This window comes from Hypomesus nipponensis, chromosome 18, assembly GCF_054491055.1.
Source record: "Hypomesus nipponensis isolate SF chromosome 18, ASM5449105v1, whole genome shotgun sequence".
NCBI classification, from domain to species: Eukaryota; Metazoa; Chordata; class Actinopteri; order Osmeriformes; family Osmeridae; genus Hypomesus; species Hypomesus nipponensis.
In genome coordinates this window covers 19,151,118-19,174,600 of record NC_140378.1, presented here as the reverse complement: position 1 = coordinate 19,174,600, position 23,483 = coordinate 19,151,118, and the positions used below count along the sequence as shown (strand labels likewise).

Sequence of the window (23,483 nt, the reverse complement as noted above, 5' to 3'; positions counted from 1 at the left end):
TAGTTTACAACAAAAAAAAGAAGGTGAAGATTGCAATTGGTGTTACTAATCTCATAATCCTTTTAATGATCTTATTAATACCTCTGAATGTTTATGAGATTTCATGCAGGTTTACATTGCCATGGTAGACTTTTACCACCACCCCAGTTTAGTCACCTAGCAAATTCCCCAAAACAGCCTCCTTCTGTTCAGTGTGTCTGTTCCTAAGAGCACAAAGATTGCTTGGTTCAACGCTTGCCTACACGTAGCAGAGCCTTTGCCTCGCTGTCAACACACAGAGTTGGTTGTACTTTAGTATGCAGTATAAGCTGTAGTGCATTTGTTAGTTTTTTTGCGAAGGGAGCAGAAAAGTGGAGAGCGTAGTTATTCCAAGAGAGACATGATAAGAATTTTAGTATTCATCCACACGCGCAAATATCCCCTGTCAAACTGAGAAAACACAGCTTGAGAGTGTGAGGAACTGTAATGCCAGTTATTTATTCAGACTTGGCAGAGCGGTTATACTACTGTGTCGGAGGGTGTGAGACCAATGGAAGACATCCACACCGGGGGTTCAGCTGGAGTAGCCTCCCCCAGGTCTCCATCTGAGTCTGGGGGTTCAGCTGGAGTAGCCTCCCCCAGGTCTCCATCTGAGTCTGGGGGTTCAGCTGGAGTAGCCTCCCCCAGGTCTCCATCTGAGTCTGGGGGTTCAGCTGGAGTAGCCTCCCCCAGGTCTCCATCTGAGTCTGGGGGTTCAGCTGGAGTAGCCTCCCCCAGGTCTCCATCTGAGTCTGGGGGTTCAGCTGGAGTAGCCTCCCCCAGGTCTCCATCTGAGTCTGGGGGTTCAGCTGGAGTAGCCTCCCCCAGGTCTCCATCTGAGTCTGGACACCCTCAGGAGGGAGGGTGGTCTGGGGGGCAAGTCATACACGGATAACTCTTCATTGAGTAAAAACTGAGAAAAAAAAAAGCATGAAAGGCATTATGTGTTTTATGATTGGTGAAGATTGCAATAGGGGGTTAACAATCTCTTAGTTCTATTTATTATGACATCACGGTTGTAAGAAGAGGAGGAGGTGTTATCTAGTCGTGGTTCCTGGTGTGTGTTCTGGTTGTGGTGGAGGCATGGGTGTCGGTTTCTTGGTGTTGCTTTGGTGAATGTTTTCCTCTCCACTCTTTATTATTCACCACGATAATGTGGGGTATTCTGAAGACAATGTTCCACCAAAGTAATGGCTTAGCTCTCCTCCAATATATTTAACACTGCTATTTTTCAATGTATTCATAACTTGATTTGTTCGGATTTTCATGTCATATGCTTTGTTCAGTAAGTGCACAGAGTTTTGTCTCATGCGTAGCATGTCACTTTTATTATTGATTTTTTTCTTCTGAATAAAGTCAATTTTTTCATATGGTCTAGTTTTAACCTGATCTTTTTGAGTTTGCTTGGGATTTACACAGCAAGAGAAGTCGTCCAGTGTGACGTTAAAAGAAGCAGTGGAAACGTATACTTACACTGTCAAAAGACAAACCCCAGTTTAAAGTGGTTGATTAAACACAAACAAATCAAGAATACCTGAAAAGGATTTCATACACAAGTAAACAAAGATTTGAGCAAACAAACGGGGGGGAGGGATCAAGTGTTTCAGCAGGGAAGCAGTGAATGGTTGTATGGTGTTGGATTCTGGGCACGTAAGCGAGACTAGCCAATCACATCCTCAGATGGCTCTACTCAGGAAGCATCACACCTCAACAATCAATTTCTTAAAACAATAAATCTAGAAAAAAACCAATCTCGAAACAAGGAAAGCAATCGATATATGTGACACTCGACAAACGCTTGTTTTTTCCTTCTTTCTGATTGCTGATACAGTAATTATTAAAAAGCCTAGAATGCATGATCATGTTCTCCCTTACTGTCAAACTGTAAATGAAATCTACAAACGCTATAATCAAGCATTCTGGAAGGTTGTATAGTTAGACACGTGCAACATGAAACCATGATAAATGTTACTATTACTGTGGCCCACAGTAACTGCTATACTGTAGATGACAAATATCCTGCTAAGCATAGTAGAAACAAGAGGAAGGTAGCCATGTTTTAATGGAAGCAATCATGAAGCTGTCTTCCCATTTCCTATTTTTACATAGGTATGTAACTGTGTTCTGAAGTAAATTATTTGATTTAATCATAAGGAGTATCGACTGCCTGGGAGGATAAACAGAATGAAGATCCATATGTCAAGACATACTACTTATTTTAATTTAGCTTGGCGACTAATTTGTGAATTAGGTAAGAATACTCTGTGATATATAAAAATGAAAAAAGTCATTAAAAAGGTAATTACCTCCAGCTGCATGAGACCTGCTAATTAGTTCTCCCACACCACACCATGCTAAACATACTGAACATATTTCTACACACATGTTGAACTATAAAAAACACTCAGAAAAAAATAAAGCTGTCGTCTGTAAAGTTTCACAAGGTGTCCATTGGTGAAAAACCCTCAAGAATTCCGTCTCAAAATCACAGCGGCAAGACCTGCGCCGTGTATCTCTAATTCCCTGAACCCAGCCCAACCTCCTTCCTGTCTCAGAATAACATTTGAAGCCCCTCAATGAGAGACCTTTAGGGTGTATCTTATCAGTAGGGACAGAGGGGAAAGATGCTCTAAAAAGCAAGATTGCCTTTTTCATTTGATGCATAAAACCCCAGAGCTGAAGCGAATGGATTGGAGACCTCACAAACGACGACGCCTCCCCCACAGTCGGCTCCCCGTGTGGCTGTTTATTCATGCTGAGGTAAGCTCACTGAATTCATTTGCTGTCAGTCGGTATTGAATTTGAGATTAGTTTTTATTTCAGCCTTCCAAAGCAGACCCCTTTTTTCTGCTCCGCTCTCCCTCCCCTCCCCACGCTGGGTCGCTGGTCGTGTGTGTAGTTTTAGGTCCAGCACCGGTACGTATCGCCATCTGGCAGCAGTTGAGAGATACGAGGCAGGCAGTCGCTTTCAAAAAAGCCACTTTTATAATGACCTCCATCTCAGTCCCGAGGCTTTGTATCGTCAACTTCCTGTTAGCATTCGCGACGGCTACAGTTGCTTTCCGACCGAGTGACCTTTCATCGGCTTCCTGTCTGTTTTCACAGACACTCGTGGTGCGGCCTGCTAAAATCTGATTGTGTGGGCATTGGATTGTGCAAACGGTTGAACTTGATGTGATCTCTTGTTCCGATCTGATTTCAGACACTTACGATGGGCAAGACCTTGCATATTCAGAGGTCAACGCTGCCACTGAGTAGGTGGTATGCTTTTTTGCCAGATTGAATTCTCGCAAATGTATTCTCTAACTATTGTGTATCTGGTCAGCACAGGAACGTCTTTACATTAGGTGTTGCTTTTGAATTATGATTCTCAAATTCCTCAAAATCCCTCGCATGAAGCTTTGTACGCTATTCCAAGTTTAACAGTACTGGAGTGCGTCAAGGTCTACTTGTGTTCTCTTTATTACCAGAAAGCAAGATTGAAAATTATTCCAACCCTCCCTACTGTGTGCTGCAGAAATTCCCATCGGATAACGGAGGAGTTTCACAGACTTTGCATCACTTTGGACTAAGCCTCCAGGCACAGCCCCGAGAACTCAATACCATCTCATTATCCTTCACTTATTCACCGTGATAACTGTTGCCATGGTGTTTCCAAAGATCATGTGGGCTCGACTCCACTGTAGCCTACCTGTTGAGACCCAAACACAGATTTTATGATGATTAATCTTCCCATAAATGCATGGAAATCGTGGCCACACCGCAAACCACTTTGAGATTGATTAGGAACACGGAACAGACCAAAAGATTCTTTTTCTGATGTGCTTGAGCGCCTTGCAGTGTGTTCTGTGTAGGAACATTAGTAATGTAAGACGTGCACTCGGTCAGCGAAGCGTGATGCTTAGCAACTTCTACTGCGTATCAAATTACAAGCAGCCTCCGAGGTTGTCCCTCTGGAGAACAGCTGTTCCCCCTCCATAGTTGGCCCTACTGGACTGGTACTGTATTTGGATCAAATTAACAATTAACAGCCTGTAGCTCTTATCAGAAGGAGGCCTGTTTCCCACTAAGCACTGACAGAGACGTCCACACGTCCTTTGGAGCTGTGATGTCATGTCCTGTGTGTCTGGGTCCTTTGGAGCTGTGATGTCATGTCCTGTGTGTCTGGGTCCTTTGGAGCTGTGATGTCATGTCCTGTGTGTCTGGAAGAGTTTTGACACGCACTTTTGCCTTTCTGTCCTCAACAAATCCTTGAATTCTGCGATGACGGCCACCTGCGTCCATCAACAGCTCCCTGACAATGACTCAAGACAGCACCTGTCTAAAACAATAAACTGACAAAATCCTGAAGTAACAGAAAATCTTTTGCGGATTAAAGAAGATTCAAGATCAATATGGTCTGTATGGTGTTGTAAAATGAAACCTATAATAATATAATACAATAATTAATACAATAATAATAAAACCTTATGGCAACTTTCCACATCAATCTAAAAATGACTACCGAACAAGTGTTAAGACAATATAACTGCCTAAAGCTGTTTGATGCCATAGCACCAAAACTATTATGAACATGGTTTCTTAATGTCTCTAGTTACACAAGCCATGTACGCTCCAGGCAAGCTTGTATGCATTGATTAGCCAAGCCATTTGTCAATGCATTGTCACACTCTCTGAGATACTTTAGCAAAACGTCAATTCATTTCATGACTGTGTATACCAGAGGACCTACATACTGGTACGGTGTTGTGTACAGTGGCTTATTTGTGCTTGCATAGTAGCTCTCGGTGAGACATGTCCTCCAGTAATCAATCAACTCTCAGCGTAGCTTCAGGGGACACGCTCTGCAGAGCAAAGACTATAATTAGGCCGGCTTCCATTTTGTGTAACTTTCTCAAACAAGGTTTATCCTTGAGGTGGGGAACAATTGGTGCACAAGGTCCCTGTCAAACAGCTTGCTTCTCTCTCTCTCTCTCTCTCTCTCTCTCTCTCTCTCTCTCTCTCTCTCTCTCTCTCTCTCTCTCTCTCTCTCTCTCTCTCTCTCTGTGAATAAGAGTGTTCTTTTTCAGTCCTAGGGAGAAACCTGTTCTCTCTGAGACTTGAGTATACCGTCTCCTTTCCATATAAATTAACTGAAGGATCCACCTTTTCGGTGTTGCACAAATGCAAATTCGTCTTTGAAAAAAAAAAAGGCAAATTAATTTCCTTTCTTCCAGAAAAAGACATGTTTATTCCAAATCCTGGTGTCTGTCTCAGGGGGTCACTCGTTCGTTTCTTCAGCAACAGTGGATCATGACACACAGACACACGCCCAGAGCAGTGTGTGTATCTAACCAACAGAGAAAGGAATGTCACCTTGGATATGCCTTTGTCATCTTGTATTAGATCTGTTGCCTTTTTTAAGAAAGATCGGTGTTACGGAAATTTCTTTTTAGACATTAACGGGAGTACTTTTACTACGAGTACTTTTTTTACCAGGATTTTACCAACTGTGGTAAACCATTCGACACCTCATGTTTAATGCAAGGGTGTTGGGCTGCATTTGCAGTCATAGACTTGAGATGTACAGTATCGTTATTTCCAAAGAACAGTCAATTGCTACATATCCTTTATATAGTCACTCACATAACAGTAATTTGCTATATATCCTTTATATAGTCACTCACATAACCGTCAGGCAATCAACTGCATGAACTGCTGTCTGCAGTTGTTTTTTAGTCATCAAAGCATCAATCTCTTGCAAAGCAGGATGGGTAATGATCTGCTAATTTTGTGGATGAGGATCTAGTAATATAGCGGTAGTTAATGAATGTGTTTTTAACATTCAAGCTTTTTTTGTTTGTTTTTTTGTGTATCAAGGACTCAGCAAAGCATCCAGTATGTTCTTCCACTTAAAACCCCCCAAAGGCCCTTTTTTTGTCAAACGAGTCTGTATTATTTCCAACTTGTTTTGACATTTTGTTCCAGCTTTTATATTGGGTGATATCCCATGGGTCTCTGGTGATAACTTATATGAGCCTGATATTAGATATAAAAGTGCAGGGCCGTCAGTGCAATCTAAATAGCTATTTTCTTTGAAGTACAGGGGTTGGGGGGATGAACTATTGCTTTAACGACTAGTGTAAGGAATGCTTAATACGTTTTTATTTTATTTTTAAGTTGTCAAGTAGAAGTATTAACAGTGTTAAAAAAAAACATTTGCACAGCCTTTGACCTTGGCGGGTCTGATGAAGAATCTTGTCAAGGTCATGGATCTGAGGTCCGGTGTGTGTGTTGTTTGTCTTCCACAGGGAATGGAGTCCTGTTGAGGCCTGTGTTCACCAAGCAGCCTGGCAGCATAGTGTTCCCTCTCCATCCCGCCGAGAACAACAGGGAGGTTGTGTTCAGCTGTGAGGCCCAGGGACACCCTCAGCCCTTCTACAGGTAACGCCTCTCAGCATTACACCTGGAAGCACACCTCCACGCACACACACACACACCCCTGACACACACACCCCACACACTTAAGCCCTCAGCCCTTCTACAGGTTCTGTAACACCTCCAAGCTTTACATCTGGAATCAAATACCCCCACACACACACACACACACACCACATACACACACACACACACTCAAGCCATCAGCCCTTTTACAGTTAACACCTCCAAGATTTACACCTGGAAGCAAATACCCCCCTCCGACAAACACACACACACACCACAAACTCAGAAGTAGTGTCTGGGGAGATAAAGTGTAACATGTGCAATAGACGCAACCTGCTTGACCCCAACCAATCAGGCTTCAAGACCGGCCACCCCACAGAGACTGCCCTCCTTTCAGTCATAACTGCCCTCCAGTCTGCCAGAGTGGCTTCGAGGTCATCCGTCATCATTCTGCTGGACCTTTCTGCAGCGTTTGATACGGTTAACCTCCAGATCCTGCTCTACAGACTCTCTGAGATGGGCATCACTGGCACTGCACTCAAGTGGACCTCATCCTATCTATTGGGAAGATCCTACCAGGTCTCCTGGGAAGGCAAACTGTCAGACCCTCACCAGCTCTCCACTGGTGTCCCACAGGGCTTCGTCCTGGGACCCCTCCTCTTCTCTCTGTACACCACCTCACTTGGACCAATCACCACCTCCCATGGCTTCTCCTACCACTGCTACGCTGACGACACGCAGCTGTACCTGTCGTTCCCCCCGATCGATCTGGGGAACTCAGCTAGGATTGAGGCCTGCCTTGCAGACATCTCCGCCTGGATGACCGAGCACCACCTCCAGCTGAACCTTGCCAAAACAGAACTTCTCATCATCTCAATCACCCTGGGATCTGCGACGGAACCTTGGGGTTACAATGGATGATGAGCTCTCCCTCACGGCCCACATTGCTGCGGTCTCCCGGTCGTGTAGATTCACCCTCTACAACATCCGGAAGATCAGGAGATACTTGTCTGAGCACTCCACCCTGCTGCTTGTCCAAGCACTGGTCTTCTCCAAGTTGGACTACTGCAACTTGCTGCTCGCTGGTCTCCCAGCATGCGCAACCCGCCCTCTTCAGAGGATTCAGAACGCAGCGGCCCGTCTGGTCTACAATCTACCCAGACGCTCCCACGTTACTCCGCTCCTCATCTCCCTCCACTGGCTACCCATCACGGCCCGCATCAGATTCAAGACCCTGGTACTGACCTTCAGAGCAGTGAACGGGACTGCACCCGACTACATCAAGTCTCTCCTGCAGCCTTACACCCCCACCCGCCACCTACGGTCTTCTTCAGACAACCGCCTGGTGGTCCCACCGCTCAAGACCGCCCGGTCCCAACACAAGCTCTTCTTCTGCCCCCCAGGGTTGGAATCAACTCCCCACCTCCATCAGAGACACAGACTGTCTCTCCACCTTCAAGAGAAGGCTCAAGATGCACTTGTTCCGGGAGTACAACGCTACTTAGGAATGGTTTGCTGAACCCAATGCTAGTTTCCTCAAGGATCACAATGACTCTTGCTTAGAGACTTGTCGCTCTTGTTGGTTAGTGGTAACTGATTTAAACTGTTGTATTCGCTGCAAAATATTATATTTTAGTTAATCTTATTTTTATTTTTACTGTTGCTTGCTTTTTCTACAGGTACACTTGCACTTAGAGATTCATGTTGTTTAATTGTAACATGCTTAACTACATGCTCTTATGGTTCTTTCCTTTGGCACTTATTTTTTGGTTGTTCACAATGTGTGCTTCTTGATTTGGCTACCCGCAATGCTTTGGGGCTATCTTGTTGTTATTATCAGTGACCTATGCACTTTGTAAAGCTCTCTCTTGGAAGTCGCTTTGGATAAAAGCGTCTGCTCAATGAATAAATGTAAATGTAAATGATGTAAGACAAAATGTTAATGGAATAGCAGCTGAGGATGTCAGGGTGTGAGGTAGGACCCAAGAGCACTAGAGTCGGCAGGCGTTGTGAACAAAAAAGGGTTTAATCCTCAAAACGGGAAACAGACAGGGTACACGCAGGGACAAAGGGTGATGCTAAGACAAAGACTGGACACAAAACAGGAACCTTAATACACAGAAACAAACAAGACACAGGTGGACACAATGAAACTAACGAAAACTGAACGAGACACAGGCAAAGACAATGAGACAGGGACCACGAGGGCAGGGAAAAAACTGAAACCGGGAAGGGGGGGGGGGGGGGAACAGGGGACAGAGGAAAGACCTGCACGCCTGACGACTGTGGTTCACCTCAGGGTGTGTCATGGTGCCTCCTGAATTAAGACTTCATTTCAGGATTGTGTCATCCATTGGTCTGCTGGACCGGCATGTTCGTATTTTCAAGGGAAGGATCATTTCTATAAAAAATAATACCAGTGCTATTTATTTGATCTACTGATTCTCTCTGCCATCCAATCGAAGGATCTCCAAAAGGGATGTCGGTTGAACAAGGAGGTTTCCATCAGACTGTTGTAGCTGCCAGCTTTCTCCAACAGTATCACCTATCTACTCTCTCTGCCAGCTTTCTTCAACAGTATCACCCATCTACTCTCTCCGCCAAACAATTCGTTCCAGACAACGCACCAAGACTCGTTTAGGGATTATCGTGGCATGAGGAGCTCAATAACAAAAATCACTTAATTGATCTGAAGGCTAGCGTTTCCTTATACGATGTCACAGTTTAATTCTAGGCACGTTGCCCCCGCCAACCCCTCTGCATGTGTTGTCCTGGCTGTCTTGTCCTACAAACGGATCAAAGCTTCGTGCATCAGAGGCTGAAGTGACGACAAATGAAAACAGATGACAAACGATGATTTGCTTTAAAGCACAACGTCCGTACAAGCTATTCATTTACAATCTAGCAAACAACAACGTGGTCGTTTCTCTTCCCGTCTCTGTAATTAAATGCAAATTGCGAAACCAAGCATTTAATGTGTGGGCCTAAGAGGTTTGGAACAGCCCCACGTAACGTTGTTAGGTTCATCTATTAATGTAACTTGAAGATCTTCAGAGTTACGCGTAATGTGCGCAAATTGAAACGCACGTACAAAATCGTACTCCTTTGACTGAAAAGAATACTTCAATCAGGATTTATATTGGCTCTTTTGTGCATCTGTTTTAAATGCCATCCCACGCTGCATTTCAAAATGCTTCCAAGTTTTTACTTAAATTTACTTTAATGAGCCTAAATTTAACAGTTTGTGTCTGATGCCATGTCTCAATTATTTGATTTTCTTGACAATTAGCACCCCTATTTTACCTCCCCTGAATGTAAAAGTTAGAAAGCTTCCGATATCTGATATTTTGTGCTAGATGAAAAGGTGAGCAGTTTGGGAGGGAGTTATGTGACTCCGTCGCTAACTTATTTGCTCCACAAGATGTTTGCTACTGAAATATTAGGCTTGCTCATATCGTAATTAATCCATAAATTGCACCGTCTGCCTTATTAGTCTGAGCAATACCAATATAGAGACAGAGAACAAGGAACCGGGAACTGTGAGAGAAAAGGGATTATCTGATGTGGGTGTGAAGGTACTGTGCCGGTAGACTTGGCACAGTGTTGTTACTTAGCATTGAGTGGCCCTACTCATTACATTACAGAAATTGCACTGTGCGAAAGCTTAACCACCTTTCTACATTAAAGTAACCTGTCACTGCATTTGAAATTGGTTTTGAGAAAGGTTTTAGGGACCACAGAAGATCCCGCCAGTCTGGAGAGCGTGTGGAAGGCAGTTCAGAGTAGGAGGCTCTATTTCAGAGCCGCCAAGGACAAATTAATTTATCTAAGACTACCCTCCCTCCTCTGACTTGTCACTGTGGCCTCCTTGATTCGTCTCGTCTGGAGATTTTGGATCTTTTCCAGCAGCAACACCCAATCACTGAATCAATCTTATCAGCCAATCTGCTGTTGAGCACCGCTCCACTGAATATGCTCCATTTTGCAACGTAGTCTCTCGTTCTTTTTCTCCCTCCCTCTCTCTCTCTCTCTCTCTCTCTCTCTCTCTCTCTCTCTCTCTCTCTCTCTCTCTCTCTCTCTCTCTCTCCCTATCTCTCTTTGCTCTTTGTCACTGATTCTTTCTGTCTCTCGACCCAACAAAAATAGAAACCTCATGCTTAGTTTGCTCAAGCAGTTGTGAAATTCCAATCAGCCCAACGGGACTAATACTCAATCTAATTGTGCCTTATCCCGCCCCTGAAAAGCCATTTCTCAAGAGCCGACTCTCACGAGAATGGCTTTTCTTGTTAGGCTTTCTTTGCTCCCCTCCCTACTTTCATTTTCTTTGTCTTTGTCTTCCAGAACTCTTTGGAGATTGAAAGTACCTTTTCCACAGTCACCGAAACCAAAAATATCTCATGGTGTTCTTTTTTTTGTCATGGGTTCTCAGGTGCTGCTAAGTTGACGACAAAATGGAAACGATCGACAGTTAGCAAGTCAAATCTGAAGCACTGAATTCTTTACGCTGTGAAGTTCTGGCTCAAAGCTTAAAAAGTTAGGTATCCTGTGAAGTCACAGTATTGTAGCAAAATGAGTGACATTCACAAGCATGAGCAATACTTCTAAACGATAACTATACATAGTTCATTTTATCATACCAAATTCCTGTATATCACCAAATGAAGTACATTCCTTAACCATTCCTTCAACATTCCATCACTTCCTGGATTTATTTTCAAGAGATCGACCTTTCCAGTTCTGTTTGATTGCAATACTTGGTACATGCTATTATTCTCTGTGGGCTGAATGTCTTGTGACCTTTAATCAAAAGCCATTAACATCATCTGTGTCCTACACAAAGCAGCCTAGTTCAACAAGACCTCCTGTTCTTCTGTCAGTGGAACATTTTAACTAGGTAAAGGTGTCCATGGTGAACCCAGAACCCCCACTTGCAATGATGATGATGAGGATGATGATAAAGCAGCATCGTATGAAATGCAAACCATGGAGTGCCGTGGAATTGTTTCATGGGGGGGTTTAATATATAAAAAATACTAAAAGATTACAGTGTTTGTACGTATTGACTTTTGCCTCAGATAGGCACAGACGTGAAAAGAGATGAATGAATTATCATTGAGAATAAATAATGCTTCTCACTGATCACCTTCCACTTCAATTAAAGTCAATGTCGTTGGCAGCGAAGCACACAAGGCTGTTATTTGTTTTAATTTCGTCAGAGTTAAAGGAAGGGTGGTGTGGTGTTTGGGTTTAGATTATGGGTTGATCATGATGAAAGCGTGTCATTATGGTCTTCGACGGTATGGATCGCATGAATAATGAACCAGAGCTGGGAAACCTGCAGTAGAACATGATATTTGGGACTCGTGCCACGAAGTGTTGGCTCGCACTGACGCCTTTCCAGTCATACACTCAGGATAACGTTCAGCTTACAGAATATGGGGATTTGGGGGGAATTTAATGTAGAGAAGCTAAACTCAGATATCCCCTTCTGTATACTGTATGTGTTATCCAACGCTGTTGTGCAAAGTGTTAACATGAATAAAAAAAAAAACCCTGAAGACACTTGATTTATCAGATTCTCTAGTTCTTGCTGTGGAGTTTGGTTCGCCGTGTGTCGTGTTCTCCTGACGCACTGAGCCGTGTCACTTCCTTTTTGCAGGTGGAAGCTGAACGACTCGTTCATCGTCCCCAGACTCGGTTCACGCTACGTCCTCAGCGGGGGGAACCTGCGCATCAGCCACCTCAACAAAGACCAAGACGTGGGGATCTACCAGTGTCTGGCCTCTAATTCCTTTGGCACTGTTGTCAGCAGAGAAGCCAGTCTGCATATCGCTTGTGAGTTCTAAAAAAATTAAATAATAAACATATTTATTCAGTAAAAAAAGTCAAATCCTCCTTTGTAATTAATTTGGGAGCTCCTCTTCCAAGTGGAAGTCTTTGCCGGACTAATGGAAAAACACTGAAGGGCCGAGCGTCAACGAGGACGTTAATTAACATGCGTGCTGATGTCACGCGACGTGTTTATCCTTTAAACCGGTTTAAGCCTGTTGACTCTGTCTGGAGGTCCTACGAGTAGCTCACCATAGAGCCAGTGATGAAGATGGTGAGATTGCGAGAGGGGGGAGTGGGGGGGCCTTGACAGAGTCCTGTATACCTGATGCTTTACAGCCTTCATCCATCACGTATTATAAGACCAGAGTCATCGCCGCCTCTGATGGCAAGGTGAACTCCGGTCCTCTGTTTGTGACGGGCAGCCCATCTAGAATGACAGCAGCTATATCGCCGAACAGATGGTGCATCCAGATTGAATTCTGACGTCTGTTTCCCTGCTCCAGCAGTCCCAAGGATGATCTTTGTTGGGGAGAGCACCAGGGGCATTCATCTGGCCCACAGTTGGAGTGTTGGTGTGTGTCGTGCCTGGAGCAGTATATCATCTGCGTACAGGACACCATTCGGTCCTAAGTTTCCCCACCCCCACCCCCACCCATCTCCCTACAGGGCAGTGCATCATATCCATGCGTGCTATCCTTTTTCAATTCTTTTTTTTTTTTTTTTTTACAAGTTAGTCCCACACTGTTTGTCATTGTGATTGGTCTCATCCATCCATCCCCCATCCCCCCCTCCCACTCCGCCTAGCTTGACCTGTGGCTTTTGTTACCTGAGGGGGACCAGAGGCTGATGTAGTGTGGTCTGTCTTATTTATTGCTCTTGGTTTAACTTAATTAACCATGCTGGGTGATGGACTGGCCCCAGGTCAGAGGTATAATTCATCCAGGAGCTTCCTGCGATGAAGGGGGATTGTGTCATTTGTAAGAAGACTAGGAGCCTGGCGTGCACTTTGAAATAGTGTGGTGTCGGTTGGGGTATATCTTGACTGTGTGCAGCCAAAAGCTTTGAAATACCACGATAAGGTGACGCGAGTGCTATGTTGGTGCTGTGAAGATGGAGATAGTTCATTAAACTAACAAGAATGTAATCATGTTTCGATGTTGCGTGGCATGCAAATTATGTTACGATTAATTGCAAACATCAAGATTCATATTACAGCTTGTTGGCTCATCAGAATTCCTACGGTTTGTTCATTATTATCTCATAACATCCAACTTGAAGGGATGGAAGGTGTAAGGGCATCATGACATTGTAGATACATCTTTCCCCTGTTTGTAGCCTGAGGAATGGAATATGTTTTTTGGACCAACTAATAGGGGCTTAAGCGTCAGAATTCATATAGGTTGACAATCCCTCTGACAATGCTGCGGGTTCAAAGTATAAAAGCTCTCATCTTGGCTGTTGTGAGGGCTGGAATAATCTTGTTGGTTTGCAAGGGCCAGATTGAGTTCTCTAATCTCCTGGGGATTTTCACAATTGAAACGGCTCTCCCTGTTGTAAGATATAACATTACACCACAGATTGTAACCGCTGCTTTACAGGGATATTATTTTAATGCAAATCCACGACAAAATGCAAGCCATGCAGCAGACGCAACATTCAGTCCTGCACCACTGTGGTTTAGCTCTGTGTTTAATGAAGGGTGAAATAGCTGTATTTATGAAGACAACACAGGAACCACAGCTCGTGTATCTTGGGTGTTAAGGTTTGACATTCCTACATTGCGGATCTATAATTGTGTATAATTTGCATGCAATATTTGCCTGTGCCCGTTCTGACATAACACCGTTATCTGTGTAATTACTTCACAAGCATGTGATTTTTATCACTTATTTTTTAACGAGAAGATTCACTCTTCCCCCTCCATCTAGTCTCCCTTTTTTTATTCAGCCATTTTGTTCAACTGCTTCATCATCAGGTGGAAATTCTTAAGTTCTTATTGAGTCGTGCTGCTTTCTGAGATGCGGACAAAATCTGATCTCAGGGGTTGTGCCTTGCTAAGACCTGTTCCTAGGTTTCAAAAGAAAAATACTTTCCTGAGGAGGCGTTCAGTATTTGAATGCTGCAGTGTACACTATAGTGCAGTGCTGGAGCAGAATTGTTGCTAGTTTCGAACTGAAGATATTCTGTTCTTATTATATTCTCTGTATATTAGTGTGTTTAAAGTAGGAGTGAGCTGGTGGGTGATAGTTGGTGCTGGCCACCATAAACTGTCTTTCTCTCTCCCTCCTTCTCTCTCCCTGTTTCTCCCTGTCTGTCTGTCTATCTGTGTATCTCTCTGCGTATCAGTCTCTCTATTTTTCTCTCTCTTTTTCTCTCTCTTTTTCTCTCTCTGTCTCTCTCTCTCTCTCTCTCTCTCTGTCTCTCTCTCTCTGTCTTTCTCTTTGTCTCTCTCTCTATCGAGTAGAATGGAGTTTCAGAACTTAAACTGTGGTTCGTATTTCATGGATGTGAGAATGAAATCAGGACAGGCAACTCCCCATAAACTCACCACTAACTCTTACGTGGCGGAACATCAATGGGTGTCATTCTCACAACAACCACAATCTCTCCATGTTCACCGTTTCCAAATTCCCGTCTCATTCATTGAAATGGGTCACATTGGGGGTAGCTAGCCCAAAAATGCTAATTTACATCCAATTTCATGGATCTCAAAGCACTCAAAATAGCTTGGACCCTGCAATGTAGGCTAACAGACCAGGGAGGGGGGTATTCGTGATAGGCCTGATAAAACGATCCGTGGGTTGCAGAGCAGCCTGGCCTGTCAGGCATTGCTGGTTTTGGTGTGCCTAGTTTATTTATGCTTCACGATACACTATGAGAATATTGATCGTTTGGCTCTTTCACCTCAGTGGTTCTCATTCGTTATTCAGATTGGATCATTTTGATCATTTTAAGCACTGCACAGTATGTATTGTATTCGTTTTTTTGAAAGGATTTGTGTGTGATGGAAGTTTTCTGTCGTGGAAAATTGTACTTTATATATAAAGTTATTAATTGGACCGATAGCACACTTTTTAAATTATATGCAAATACTGGATCTGAGGTAAGCAAAGCCCAGCTTTGTAATTGACTTATCCCATTGCCTTAAAGACACTCATTACCTCACCTCACCATGTTCTTGATAAATTACAGAGCTATGCAATTTCCAATTTAAACCTCTTCTTCCAGCCGAACTAATCACACATATAATGTTAGAGATGAATTAGCAGTGCTTCACCATAGTAGTCATAGTAGAGGCCCCTCCAGACTTGCCCAAATCTGGATTCAACCTTTTTTGGAAGACCATAAAGGGCCTAATGATTCCCCAGAATCTTACAGTTATCTCCAGCGTATAATGTGCTGAATGAAGAAGAGACTTTCTCATTTGAATTTTGTGTATCACAGAACAGTAGAGTTCCACTGCTCACTGAAGGGCCAAAAGAACAGGCGTTTGCTCTGTATACAGAAAGGCTTTATGTTCAAGATTCAAGATTCGCCTCGATTTGTTAAAACGGATTTGTTTCTCGACCTACGGTCTCGGTTAACAACGTTTTAACAAATATCTGCTTACAAAGGCGTTTGCAGACCAAAGGCGAAGAGTAAACATTTGCAGTTTGTTTACCGTTTGCTAGAGCAGCACGTACAAGGACGTGGACGTTCTTGTACATGCTCCACTCCAAAAATTCCTAGCAGTCTAACTTCAGTGCCATGTAGGTGTTTCCAAATCATTATTTTTGAATAAGTGGAACCTGTGTTGAGATTGCAGTAGTCAAGCTCTCACTGTTTGGATCCTCACTTTTATTTTGTTGTTTCTTCGACAGGAGCTTCTTGGAAATCCAAGAGCTTTGACAGCAGCACAAACACGTCTGTTGTGTTTTCCCTCTCACTCTCCCTGCAGGTTGTCATCAAGGAACCAGTTTCATACAAACAACGTTTCAATTTCAGTCATTTAATTGTTACTTGACTGTGTTCAATGGATGAAACACAGAAAGGGATAACAATGGCATAGTTCCAATTAAAACCACTCATGTGAAACTTATACTTGAGGAATTACTTTCTACTCGCCAGAGGTGGTTAAGATTGTATGCTGCTGTGTGTGGAAAGAGAATGATTACATGATGAAGTTGCGTGGTGAATGCTTAATTGTATTGCAGTTTAACTTAATAGAAAAGAAAAATCAATTGATAAGAGTTTGAGATTAAATTATTAGGTTTAATGTAATTATTCAGGTGTTTGCTTCCCTCACGATTGGGAAACTCGAGTCAAAATACACGACTTATATCAGTAATTACTACATTGTAGACAATTCATACCATGTATGACAACTGCACGGCAAAACCTGTGGAAGCTGCTCGTCATTCGATGTTTTGGGTTTGTGAAAACGGCAAAGGTTATATATTGTAATTGGAACATGAAAAGAAAGTGCAGTTCATCATTTTTCTTTGTGTGTGTCCTGAAAACAGACTTGGAAAACTTCAAGACCCAGAAACGGAGTCCTGTGAGGGTTCGTGAAGGTCAAGGTGTGGTCTTGCTGTGTGGACCCCCTCCCTATTCTGGAGGTAAGACCACCAACATTCAAAGTGTGACCTTTACCCTTTGTCGTTGCAATCAGTCATGTCGTTTGTTCTAAAATCCTCAAATGATTGTTTCGAACATTTTATATGCAAAACGCATTTTAGCTACTATGGTCTCAATATTCTACGCACATTAACTTACCAGTTATACATGTGTCTTCTGGTTATAAACACTTTGAAAGGTATATATTTAGACTTTGATATCTCGCTCTTATAAGAGTAGATCTATCTATCAATAGGGATACAGAAATGTGCCAAAACTGGTCAGACTTGTCATCTTTTCCCAAGATGCTCAAATACTTTTCTTATTCTTTCGGTCAGTTGAGACGTGTCTTTGTAGCGTCGGCTGTCAGTCTCGTCTCAAAGCAGCGCCCAGGAAAGGCTTGGGCACACAGACTTGGACGGTCTTTATCTAACTCTGATTTTGCAGCGTCATTAATGGAGCTCCTGTCTCGAGGTGTCTTGTTTGCCTTCCAATCAGCCTCTGTAACCATGACGTTATAAATGGGGATTTAGCGTCCATTGCTATTAACTCCCAACTTCTAGTGGGCTTTTGTGGAGATGGCCTTTCAGTCATTCAAGCAAACGGGGTAAATATAATTATCTTCTAACCTTTTTTTATTTTATTTTTTTTTACCTTCAATTCAATGGGTTTCTGCTGTGCCTTATCAAATGCAAATCAGACACTCCAGATTGTGAGTCTGGGTGCCTATATATATTTTTTTAACTGTGGGGGGGCGCAATTATGTTCTGACAAGTTTGATGTTTTAATCATGTGCTACATGCAGTGGTTCAGTTTTCCCAGGAAGTAGTTAGTTTTCAATTGATGACAACAAATTTGACTAGTAATCACAGAACACTTCACTGAAGTTGGAAAGTGGCGAACATTTTGTTTTTATGTCACTTGCTGGTGCTTTTAGATAGGAAATACATGTATAGTAAAGGTAATGTTGACCTTTTAGGGCTACATTATAGAAATTACTTAGGTTTGGTTTTGCGAAAACTGATTTATGGCACAATCCGAAACAAATAATTGACTTCTGTATGCTATATGTCCAAGTTGTTGGAGAATGTGGTTATTCTTCATGTGGGAAATTACTGTGTCAAAGACTTAAAAACACAGACTCCCTTGATGATGGCAATGAGTTGTGGGCAAACATTGGGATCTCTCCAAAGACTTGCGGAAAAAAACATATTTCAGTTTCCTCCATTGGTTGTGATAGCTTTTTTTTTGTTGTTATTTTACACTTTTTATGATTTCATTGAAATTACATTTAAGATATATATTGGCTGTCACTGTTTAAAAACAACTGCATTACCTCACAAACCTCATTACCATACCATTCATGTTTACCAGGAAGCTAAAAAGGAGTTGTTTTGAGATGCTAGTCAAGTATTGTATCATGCGGTGGTGGATGACACACTCCCTATAATGGTCACAGCAGTCAGAGTTTAATACAACGTGTCATCAGCTGTACAGGAGATAGCTCAGTAGAAGAGTGTTGGCCTTCAGATCCAGAAGTCGTAGGTTCAAATCCCCCTCTGTACTTTGCTTAGGACAAAAGTGTCTGGTGAAGATGTTATCTGTGTAGATGTTGACTATTACTTGCCTAACATGACTTCTACTGTAGAAATTAAGGTCACCCCTTGCTCAGTAAAACGTGTTGATAAGAATAGCATTCCGTGCACATTAATTAGCATGTTTAGAGGGTCTGTACTGCATTACTATAAGAGACGTCTGGGCTACAGAGAGGGAGGTCTCCTGTTCTGTCTGTCTCGCTTTGTAAATGGACAGCAGAACAGCAGAAACTGTGGCCTTTTTAACATTCTGCACTCCTCCAAATGTGCCGGATGTAAACTTTTTGAGGTTTCACCTCATGTAATCGCACGGATCGGATGAACATAGAGCGGTATTGTTATCCGCCCACTTGTGGTGCTCTTTCCATTCTGCTTTTGTTCTTGCATGTGAGATGAGATGTCTCGTTACAAACTTTGAATTGACAGATGGTCAAAACAGCGGGGCGCCTTTTTACTCTTTGTCTTCACGCGCAGCTTGGCTCTCAGTGCCATGGTGAGGGGTGCGGATGGATGGCACATCCTTTCAAATCCTGAATAAAAAATTTAAACATCTTTCTTTTTAAACTCGATTTTGTAACGTCGAGGAGATTCCCTTGGCTTTTTGTTGTTCTCGCTTTGTTCATGCCTGCTGACTGCATTGCGGTGGTGACTGCGTTGCATATTTGACAATTTCTCACTTCAAAGACGTTTTTCTTTGGATGCTTGGAACAGAGGAATTCTAGATTACATTATTGTGAACCCAGTACTGTATTTTTAGGTGTTTGGTTATCAGATATCTTTTGATATGTACATCATTGTAATAATTCCTGTTGATTGATATACAGTACGACAGGATGTCTTCGTCCTTGTGCCTTCCAACACTGAGATGTTACACTGTACCGGTTCTGCTGTTCCTTGGCAGAGTGACACTCTCTGAAATTTGGCAAATCTTTGAACTGGCCTTGAGATTCTCTGATCACAAGTGTTTTTCACATGAAGACTTCTTCTCCAGATGCAACTGGAGGTTGTTTTGGCCACTAGAGCCGTAGAATACAGTAAAGCTTCCATTTATTCAAATTGCCCATTTAGCCTTTCATGTTGTGATGGATTGTAACAGTCCCCTCGAGACTGAAAGCGGAGCCGAAATGATCAATTTTCTTGTTGGGTTTTGCCTCCTGTCAGAGTAGATTACGCCTATTGATGGAGATGTTGAGAATGCTGATGTGTGCTTTAGGATGAATCATCTTGCATTTTCCACCATCATTGCAGAAAGTCTCGTCTTTTCACAGCTGCCATGACAATAATGCACGCCGTTCCTGTTCAGCGTTATTCACACACTTTCACCTCAAAAAATCCCCCAGAAAACACATCATCATTAACATCCTGTATGTTCCTGTATCCTTGGAGGACCCAGTCTTGCTGTGTTTTCTGTGGTCTTGATCTATGATCTGTTGATTATAGCACTTTGGGTCAAGAAAAGGGTGTTACAAAGTTTATTATTACCATTATTATTATTATTATTATTATCCTTTCTTTGACAGTGTTTAATTTTGTTGCACAGAATGCCTGGGACTTCAGACTTCCATATCCACATAGCCATAGTTACGTGGTAAATAAACAACTTTATTTTGAAAGAACCTCTCCCGCTTCCTACATCATTTAACAATTATTTAAGAGTTGGATTATATATATATTACTGTAAATACTGCATTGGCAAGTTTGATTACATCTCTTCATCTTTACACCCAGAACGTCAGATACTGTACTTAACTCCATCAGCTTTGACTCGCATCCCAACCCCAACTGAGAAAGACAGAATTGACTCGTCCATGAACCAGCAACCGCTGCCGTCTGTTTCCGGTAACAAGGACAGAGACACTCTGATTGGTCAGTGAGGTGCGGATTGCACGGAGGTAACTTCAGAGTGATTTATTCCCTAATTACCCAGGACACGCACCCCTCCCTCTCTCTCTTGAAGTGGGAGCGGGCAAGCAAAGAACAGTGGAGATGTGAGAGACCTCACCCAAGGATTCAGCAACTTCCCAGTCTGGAACAGAGAGAGTCTGAAACAGAGAGAGTCTGGAACAGAGAGAGTCTGAAACAGAGAGAGTCTGGAACAGAGAGAGTCTGAAACAGAGAGAGTCTGGAACAGAGAGAGTCTGAAACAGAGAGAGTCTGGAACAGAGAGAGTCTGAAACAGAGAGAGTCTGGAACAGAGAGAGTCTGGAACAGAGAGAGTCTGAAACAGAGAGAGTCTGGAACAGAGAGAGTCTGGAACAGAGAGAATCTGAAACAGAGAGATTCTGGAACAGAGAGAGTCTGAAACAGAGAGAGTCTGGAACAGAGAGAGTCTGAAACAGAGAGAGTCTGGAACAGAGAGAGTCTGGAACAGAGAGATTCTGGAACAGAGAGAGTCTGGAACAGAGAGAGTCTGAAACAGAGAGATTCTGGAACAGAGAGATTCTGGAACAGAGAGAGTCTGAAACAGAGAGAGAAGAAAGGAGTCCAAGAACTCATGTCTTCTTCACGTCCCATTCCCATGAATGGAGAAATCAAATATTGCACTTGTACGAAAAACGCAATAAAACCACGGGCGCAGGTTTCAGTATACATGAAACCTTTTGAAAACGTTTGAAAATACAATTTTCCAGCTGCATCCTCAGTTATTATAAATCCTGCCCCACCCACATTTGAAAACAAACCTATGCCTCTGAAAGCAACTGTACATACGACAGCACCATGATCAGCATGGACAGCGTGGACCAGCGACACACTGTCGGGAATCCAAATGTGCCTCGTCACCCTTTGAAAGCTTGACTCATGTATTATTCAACACGCCATTATTTCATGTTAATGATGCCGTTGGAGAGAAGTGCCTCAAGAATGCTGCAGGACGTGAACTTTGTTAACGCTGTGGCCAAAATGATAATGGCCAGTCCAGAGAAGTCGGTCTTGTCTGCTTTCCTAAAGCCTGGATTAGGAACCAGTCTCTCTCTCTGTATCTCTCTCTCCTTACTCACTCTTTTTGTCTGTTTTTATTTTTTTGTTTTTCTTGTCTGTCTGGCTGCATGTCTGTCTGCCTGTTTGTCTGTCAACCAGCTCTGTGTCCTTCTGTAGTTTCTGAGTGGCTGCATGTTCAGAATCAGACCTAATGCACTCGACCTCCTTTCGCTAATGGAAGCAGACCTTTCAGGCTTCCTCAAGGCAGAAATCTCTTGTTCTTTCTCACACACAAGCCCAGAAGAGAGGATGTAGGTGTGTTGTATGAATCCTACGCAGTTTTGTTACCAGTAGATTACCTAACCTATGTTATTTACTGGTCCTTCTTGTATGTGATGTTGAGGGTTTTTTCATATTTGTATGTTTGTATTGTATTATTACAAAAAGCTAACTTCACTTTTGAATTCATTACTGAAATGACATGGTTTTACTCAAGGGAAATACGTAATATCAATACAGTTTTCTGTCATGTTCAATTTATACAGTCCACCATAAATCATCAAAAGAAAATGGATTTTGCCCTCCATATAAACCATTAATCAGAACCACAAATGAATATCTGTCTTTCACTGTCATTCATTACGGCATTATTGCACTGTTGTCCATCTACCAAAGCTCTCAAGTGTCCTGGCAGAGATAATGTATCTACTGCCAACTTCCTCTTTCCTATCATTAAACTTTAACTGGGCCCAATTAGTAACCTTTCAGTTCCTGCTGTACCACTTTGTACTGCCCTGCACCTTTGGAAAATATTGTAAAAAAAAAACACACAAAAAACAACCATTAAAAATGCATCGTTTTGTCAGGATGAGGGGGAATGTTTTATTAATGGCAGAGGAATATCTTACAGCTGTCTCTCTTAGTGAATGTATCATGCTAATAAAGATGTTGCGACTCACAGATGCTAAGCAAGGCTATGCCCATTGGGTATTGTGAAAACAGCCCAAGTCATTTACATACTGTATATCCTGTCATCCAGTCTTTTAAAATCTGTATAACTCTGTGATGCGTACAAAGGCTTGTACCTAGAGCTTGGATAACTTTGCTCAAACTTAATCTAGTATTGTATTGGGCAGTATAATTGCCATCAACTCGTTAAGTAAAATAGTATATGTGGTTGTGAAGTCATTCAGTAGCAGCACACATGAACGTTGTTTTGTGGTTAGCTGATTGGCAGGTGCTGTAGCTTAGTACTGAAGAACTCTGGCTCAGGGCTTGTGCGGAGCCATGCTCAATTCATCTTTCAATTATTCCCAATACAATAATGCAGAGTCATCATTTTGACCCAAGTTTTGATCAACAGCAAAGATTGCTTTTGGGACAGGGATGCAACTTGGTCCAGAGCAATTTATCCCAGTGTCAATATGTCAAAACACCATCATTCCTTTTTATAAGGTTCTGGTTGGGTATAGCAAAAAAAAGGAGAAAAAAACGAGTCTTCTCAATGTTCACAGTGTCGGAGAATCTCTGCCATTTTCATTAAGCTGTTGCCCTCATAAATGATAAATGCTATGTCCAACCGTGAAGGCTTCATCTTAAACCAGAGAATATCTGCTTTCATGAGCCTCACATATGGTTTCTGTGAGTCAAAACAACTCAAATTTGAGATAACTTACAGTCTGGTCTCCTCTCTGCCTACCACAAAGGGATGTGTTCCTGACAGGGGTAGATCAGTAGTAGATCATATTTGTCATTCCTCTGCATCTCACAATATGTTACAAGCGTGGTCCACAACACACTTGGCTCTCTGGAAACATAACCTAAGAAAAAATTACACTTTCGTAGCTCACGTTCACCCTGACTTTTCCGACCTTCCGCAGAGCTTACGTTCACGTGGATCTTCAACGAGTACCCGTCCTTTGTGACTCAGGACACCCGGCGCTTTGTCTCCCAGAAGACGGGCAACTTGTACATCGCCAAGGTGGAGCCTTCGGACGTAGGCAACTACACCTGCGTGGTGACCAACACGGTCACCAAGAGGAGCGTTCAAGGACCCCCCGCCCCCTTGGTGCTCCGCGTCGATGGTGGGCTCCTTACTCT

General features: G+C 42.8%; 1 protein-coding gene across 1 annotated transcript in view; it reads left to right on the top strand.

The window, feature by feature from the left end:
• cntn3a.1 (contactin 3a, tandem duplicate 1) overlaps positions 1-23,483 on the top strand; it is a 58,268-nt gene that overhangs the window by 7,644 nt on the left and 27,141 nt on the right. The window contains exons 3-6 of the mRNA XM_084680226.1: positions 6,309-6,441; positions 12,101-12,276; positions 16,776-16,871; positions 23,264-23,467. Of these exons, the coding sequence (XP_084536352.1) occupies positions 6,309-6,441; positions 12,101-12,276; positions 16,776-16,871; positions 23,264-23,467 (609 nt within the window). The remainder of the gene's footprint in view (positions 1-6,308; positions 6,442-12,100; positions 12,277-16,775; positions 16,872-23,263; positions 23,468-23,483) is intronic.